A 7500-nucleotide genomic window follows, 5' to 3' on the forward strand; every position below is an offset into this window, starting at 1 on the left:
TGACCCACTCCTCTAACGCCTGTTTAGCCTCTAGGATGCTAACCTTCACCTCCGCTAGCTGGAAGGAGAGAGGAGAGAGAGAGAGAGGTTACTGACCCACTCCTCTAACGCCTGTTTAGCCTCTAGGATGCTAACCTTCACCTCCGCTAGCTGGAAGGAGAGAGGAGAGAGAGAGAGAGGTTACTGACCCACTCCTCTAACGCCTGTTTAGCCTCTAGGATGCTAACCTTCACCTCCGCTAGCTGGAAGGAGAAAGGAGAGAGAGAGAGAGGTTACTGACCCACTCCTCTAACGCCTGTTTAGCCTCTAGGATGCTAACCTTCACCTCCGCTAGCTGGAAGGAGAGAGGAGAGAGAGAGAGAGGTTACTGACCCACTCCTCTAACGAAAGCATAATGGCGCTGGAGGGAACGGCGGACGTTTTACAGGCTCCTGACCAGTTGTGCTATTTTACCAACTTTTTTGTACGTAATCATTATCCTATGACCGAAAAGCGCTTCTGGACATCGGAACAGCGACCACTAACCTCCATCAATGAGTCGGAAGCTAAAATACATTTTTGATTATCGTGGACCAGGAAGGAGGAGACGACGCTATAGAGGCCGGCGTGCGGGACACCTGACGAGACTACGTCCGAGACTGTATAAATCACCTCTACCCTCCGTTCTATTGGCCAACGTGCAATCACTGGAGAACAAACAGGATGAGCTCCGTTAGAATAGTCTCCATCAACGGAACCTGAAGAACTGTTAATATCACGCTGTGTTTCTCCAAGTCGTGGCTGAACAAGGACATGGTAAATATAAATCTAGCTGGTTTTCTATACAACTGGTGTGTGATCTCTGATATCAAGGAAGTCTGGAGGTTCTGCTCTCCTGAGGTAGAGTATCTCATGATAAGCTGTAGACCAACACTATTTACCAAGAGAGTTTATCTATATTTTTCGTGGCTGGTGACTTTAATGTAGGAAAACTGAAATCTGTTTTACCCAATTTCTACCAGCATATCACCTGTGCAACTAGAAGCTAAAAAAAACTCTAGATCACCTTTACTCCACACACAGAGATGCATACAAAGCTCTCGTCGCCCTCCATTTGGCAAATCTGACCATAACTCAGTTGGTAGAGCACGGCATTTGCAGCGCCAGGGTTGTGGGTTCGATTCCAGTATGAAAAAATAAATAATGTATGCACTCACTAACTGTAAGTCGCTCTGGATAAGAGCGTCTGCTAAATGACTAAAATGTAAATGTATAACCCTATCCTCCTGATTCCTGCTTACAAGCTAAAACTAAAAAACAGGAAGTAACAGTGATGCGCTCAATACGGAAGTGGTCAGATGAAGCGGATGCTACGCTACAGGACTGAGGCACTAGCACAGACTGCAATATGTTCCGGATTCATCTGATAACATTCAGGAGTATTCCACATCAGTCACCAGCTTCATTAGAGGCAACATCCGGACTGAGCTAAAAGCTAGAGCTGCAGGTTCAGTGAGCGTTACAATAATCTGGACGCTTATAAGAAATCCCGCTACGCCCTCCGACGAACCATCAAACAGGCAAAGCGTCAATACAGGACTAAGATTGAATCATACTACACCGGCTCTGACGATTGTCCGATGTGGCAGGGCTATCACAGATTACAAAAGGGAAACCCAACCGTGAGCTGTCCAGTGACGGGAGCCTAACAGACGAGCTAAATGCCTTCTATGTTCAATTTGAGGCAAGCAACACTGAACCATGCGTGAGAGCACCAGTTGTTCCCAGACAACTGTGTGATCACGCTCTTCATAGCCAATGTAAGACCTTTAAACAGGTTAACATTCTCGTACTCAGAGCATGTGCTGACCAGCTGGCAAGTGTCTTCAGTGATACAAAGGGAAGCCCAGCCGCGAGCTGTCTAGTGACTACCAGACGAGCTAAACACCTTCTCGGCGCTCGAGGCAAGCAACACTGAACTACGCATGAGAGCACTAGCGGTTTCGGACGACTGTGTGATCACGCTCTCCGTAGCCGATGTGAGTAAGACCTTTACACAGGTCAACATTCACAAGGCCGCAGGGCCAGACGGATTACCAGGACGTGTAATCCGAGCATGCGCTGACCAACTGGCAAGTGTCTTCACTGACATTTTCAACATGTCCATGACAGTCTGTAATATCAACATGTTTCAAGCAGACCACCATAGTCCCCGTGCCCAAGGACACTAAGATAACCTGCCTAAATGACTACCGACCCGTAGCACTCACGTCTGTAGTCATGAAGTGCTTTGAAAGGCTGATCATGGCTCACATCAACACCATCATCCCAGATACCCTGGACCCACTCCAATTTGCATACCACCCCAACAGATTCAGAGATGACGCAATCTCTATTGCACTCCACACTGCCCTTTCCCACCTGGACAAGAGGAACACCTACGTGAGAATGCTATTCATTGACTACAGCTCAGCGTTCAACACCATTTTTCCCTCCAAGCTCATCACAAAGCTAAGGACCCTGGGACTAAACACCTCTCTCTTCAACTGGATCCTGGACTTCCTGACGGGCCGCCCCCAGGTGGCTAGGGTAAAAACACATCCGCCACGCTGACCCTCAACACAGGAGCCTCTCAGAGGTGCATGTTCAGTCCCCTCCTGTACTCCCTGTTCACCCACGATTGCGTGGCCGCGCAGAACTCCAACACCATCATTAATTTTGCAGACGACACGACGGTTGTAGGCCTGACCACGATGATACAGCCTACAGGGAGGCGGTCAGAAACCTTGCAGAGTGGTGGCAAGAACAAAAACCTCTCCCTCAACATCAGCAAGACAAAAGGAGCTGATCGTGGACTACAGGAGCACACCCCCCCATCCACATCAATGGGCTGTTGTGGAACAGGTCGAGAGCTTCAAATTCCTCTGTATTTACATTTACATTTTAGTCATTTAGCAGACGCTCTTATCCAGAGCGACTTACAGGAGCAATTAGGGTTAAGTGCCTTGCTCAAGGGCACAGACAGATTTTACCTAGTCGGCTCGGATTAGAACCAGCGACCTTTCGGTTACTGGCACAACGCTCTTAACCACCTTAACTACCTGCCTATCCACATCACTAAAGGAACTATCAAGTTCCACACACATGAACACATTTTTTACTATTTTCTACATTGTAGAATAATAGTGAAGACATCAAAACTATGAAATAACACATGGAATCATGTAATAACCAAAAAAGTGTTAAACAAATCAAAATATATTTTATATTTGAGATTCTTCAAAGTAGCCACCCTTTGCCTTGATGACAGCTTTGCACACTCTTGGCATTCTCTCAACCAGCTTCATGAGGTAGTCACCTGGAATGCATTTCAATTAACAGGTGTACCTTCTTAAAAGTGAATTTGTGGAATGTATTTCCTTCTTAATGCGTTTGAGCCAATCAGTTGTGTTGTGACAAGGTAGGGGGGTATACAGAAGATAGACCTATTTGGTAAAAGACCAAGTCCATATTATGGCAAGAACAGCTCAAATAAACAAAGAGAAACGACAGTCCATCATTACTTTAAGACATGAAGGTAAAGAGAGAGGTAAAGGAGAGAGAGAGAGGTAAAAGGAGAGAGAGAGGTAAAGGAGAGAGAGAGGTAAAGGGAGAGAGAGAGGTAAAGGGAGAGAGAGAGAGGTAAAGAGAGAGAGAGAGAGTGGTAAAGGAGAGAGAGAGAGGTAAAAGGAGAGAGAGAGTGGTAAAGGAGAGAGAGAGGGGTAAAGGAGAGAGAGAGAGGGAAAGGAGAGAGAGAGAGTGGTAAAGGAGAGAGAGAGGGGTAAAGGAGAGAGAGAGGTAAAGGAGAGAGAGAGAGGGTAAAGGAGAGAGAGAGAGGGGTAAAGGAGAGAGAGAGGTAAAGGAGAGAGAGAGGTAAAGGAGAGAGAGAGGTAAAGGAGAGAGAGAGGTAAAGGAGAGAGAGAGAGAGAGGTAAAGGAGAGAGAGAGGTAAAGGAGAGAGAGAGAGGTAAAGGAGAGAGAGAGAGTGGTAAAGGAGAGAGAGAGGTAAAGGAGAGAGAGAGAGGTAAAGGAGAGAGAGAGGGGTAAAGGAGAGAGAGAGGGGTAAAGGAGAGAGAGAGGTAAAGGAGAGAGAGAGGGGTAAAGAGAGAGAGAGAGTGGTAAAGGAGAGAGAGAGAGGTAAAGGAGAGAGAGAGAGGTAAAGGAGAGAGAGAGGGGTAAAGGAGAGAGAGAGAGGGTAAAGGAGAGAGAGAGGTAGAGAGAGAGAGGTAAAGAGAGAGAGAGAGGTAAAGGAGAGAGAGAGAGGTAAAGGAGAGAGAGAGAGGTAAAGGAGAGAGAGAGAGGGGTAAAGGAGAGAGAGAGAGAGGTAAAAGGAGAGAGAGAGGTAAAAGGGAGAGAGAGAGGTAAAGGGGAGAGAGAGAGGGGTAAAGGAGAGAGAGAGAGAGTAAAGGAGAGAGAGAGGTAAAGGAGAGAGAGAGGGTAAAGGAGAGAGAGAGGAAGGAGAGAGAGAGAGGGGTAAAGGAGAGAGAGAGGTAAAGGAGAGAGAGAGGTAAAGGAGAGAGAGAGGTAAAGGGAGAGAGAGGTAAAGGGAGAGAGAGAGAGGTAAAGGAGAGAGAGAGGTAAAAGGAGAGAGAGAGAGGTAAAGGAGAGAGAGAGAGGTAAAGGAGAGAGAGAGGTAAAGGAGAGAGAGAGAGGTAAAGGAGAGAGAGAGAGTGGTAAAGGAGAGAGAGAGAGGTAAAGGAGAGAGAGAGGTAAAGGAGAGAGAGAGAGAGGTAAAGGAGAGAGAGAGAGGGGTAAAGGAGAGAGAGAGAGGTAAAAGGAGAGAGAGAGAGAGGTAAAGGAGAGAGAGAGAGGTAAAGGAGAGAGAGAGAGGTAAAGGAGAGAGAGAGGGGTAAAGGAGAGAAGGAAAGGAGAGAGAGAGAGGTAAAGGAGAGAGAGAGAGGTAAAGGAGAGAGAGAGGTAAAGGAGAGAGAGAGAGAGAGGTAAAGGAGAGAGAGAGGTAAAGGAGAGAGAGAGAGGTAAAGGAGAGAGAGAGAGGTAAAGGAGAGAGAGAGAGTGGTAAAGGAGAGAGAGTGGTAAAGGAGAGAGAGAGAGGAGAGAGAGAGAGGTAAAGGAGAGAGAGAGAGAGGTAAAGGAGAGAGAGAGAGAGGTAAAGGAGAGAGAGAGAGAGAGGTAAAGGAGAGAGAGAGAGAGAGGTAAAGGAGAGAGAGAGGTAAAGCAGAGAGAGAGAGGTAAAGCAGAGAGAGAGAGGTAAAGTAGTGTGGGCACCTTAACTTGTTTCTTGCGGTTCTCGTTCTCATCCAGCGGCTGTCTGACGACTACGATTGGCTCACGCACCTCCGAGATCACCTCCGCCACCTGGTTGCGCACACACACACACACACGCGCACACACACACACACACACACCCCCAGGTTAACACTTTCACTACACCTTTATACATCCTTTTATGGTCGTCAAGTAAATAACCGGAGAATGTGTGGAACCTACGTCTGAGTGAGTCTGTGGTCGTCAGGTAAATAATCTGAGAATGTGTGGAACCTACGGTCTGAGTGCGTCTGTGGTCGTCAGGTATTAGGGTCAGTAGTTTCTCTGTGGTGTGTGTGTGCAACCTACGGTCTGAGTGCGTCTGTGGTCGTCAGGTATTAGGGTCAGTCGTTTCTCTGTGGTGTGTGTGTGTAACCTACGGTCTGAGTGCGTCTGTGGTCGTCAGGTATTAGGGTCAGTCGTTTCTCTGTGGTGTGTGTGTGTAACCTACGGTCTGGAGTCGTCTGTGGTCGTCAGGTATTAGGGTCAGTCGTTTCTCTGTGGTGTGTGTGTGTAACCTACGGTCTGAGTGCGTCTGTGGTCAGTCAGGTATTAGGGTCAGTCGTTTCTCTGTGGTGTGTGTGTGTAACCTACGGTCTGAGTGCGTCTGTGGTCGTCAGGTATTAGGGTCAGTCGTTTCTCTGTGGTGTGTGTGTGTAACCTACGGTCTGAGTGCGTCTGTGGTCGTCAGGTATTAGGGTCAGTCGTTTCTCTGTGGTGTGTGTGTGTAACCTACGGTCTGAGTGCGTCTGTGGTCGTCAGGTATTAGGGTCAGTAGTTTCTCTGTCAGCAGAGAGACCAGAGAGGGAGGAGTCTGCGGTAGGACCAACATCTCCTGAAGCACAGCCACCACACGCTTCCTACACACAGAGAGAGATTTACATTAACACTTCCTGTATCCACCACACGCTTCCTACACACAGAGAGAGATTTACATTAATACTTCCTGTATCCACCACACGCTTCCTACACACAGAGAGAGATTTACATTAATACTTCCTGTATCCACCACACGCTTCCTACACACAGAGAGAGATTTACATTAACACTTCCTGTATCCACCACACGCTTCCTACACACAGAGAGAGATTTACATTAACACTTCCTGTAGCCCAGCCACCACACGCTTCCTACACACACAGAGAGAGATTTACATTAACACTTCCTGTATCCACCACACGCTTCCTACACACAGAGAGAGATTTACATTAACACTTCCTGTATCCACCACACGCTTCCTACACACAGAGAGATTTACATTAACACTTCCTGTATCCACCACACGCTTCCTACACACAGAGAGAGATTTACATTAACACTTCCTGTATCCACCACACGCTTCCTACACACAGAGAGAGATTTACATTAACACTTCCTGAAGCCCAGCCACCACACGCTTCCTACACACAGAGAGAGATTTACATTAACACTTCCTGTATCCACCACACGCTTCCTACACACAGAGAGAGATTTACATTAACACTTCCTGTAGCCCAGACACCACACGCTTCCTACACACAGAGAGAGATTTACATTAATACTTCCTGTATCCACCACACGCTTCCTACACACAGAGAGAGATTTACATTAATACTTCCTGTATCCACCACACGCTTCCTACACACAGAGAGAGATTTACATTAACACTTCCTGTAGCACAGCCACCACACGCTTCCTACACACACAGAGAGATTTACATTAATACTTCCTGTATCCACCACACGCTTCCTACACACAAGAGAGATTTACATTAACACTTCCTGTAGCACAGCCACCACACGCTTCCTACACACAGAGAGATTTACATTAACACTTCCTGTAGCACAGCCACCACACGCTTCCTACACACACAGAGAGATTTACATTAATACTTCCTGTATCCACCACACGCTTCCTACACACACAGAGAGATTTACATTAACACTTCCTGTAGCCCAGCCACCACACGCTTCCTACACACACAGAGAGATTTACATTAACACTTCCTGTATCCACCACACGCTTCCTACACACAGAGAGAGATTTACATTAACACTTCCTGTAGCACAGACACCACACGCTTCCTACACAGAGAGAGAGATTTACATTAACACTTCCTGTATCCACCACACGCTTCCTACACACACAGAGAGATTTACATTAACACTTCCTGTAGCCCAGACACCACACGCTTCCTACACACAGAGAGAGATTTACATTAACACTTCCTGTATCCACC

The 7500-nt window shown here is 47.2% G+C and overlaps 1 protein-coding gene across 1 annotated transcript in view; it reads right to left on the reverse strand.

Annotated features, from left to right (window-relative positions):
* Nucleotides 1-7500, reverse strand: part of LOC121562752 (condensin complex subunit 3-like) — a 39602-nt gene that overhangs the window by 13625 nt on the left and 18477 nt on the right. The window contains 2 exon segments of the mRNA XM_045218019.1: nt 5244-5333; nt 6019-6142. Of these exon segments, the coding sequence (XP_045073954.1) occupies nt 5244-5333; nt 6019-6142 (214 nt within the window).

This window comes from Coregonus clupeaformis, unplaced genomic scaffold, assembly GCF_020615455.1.
Source record: "Coregonus clupeaformis isolate EN_2021a unplaced genomic scaffold, ASM2061545v1 scaf1319, whole genome shotgun sequence".
Taxonomy (NCBI): Eukaryota; Metazoa; Chordata; class Actinopteri; order Salmoniformes; family Salmonidae; genus Coregonus; species Coregonus clupeaformis.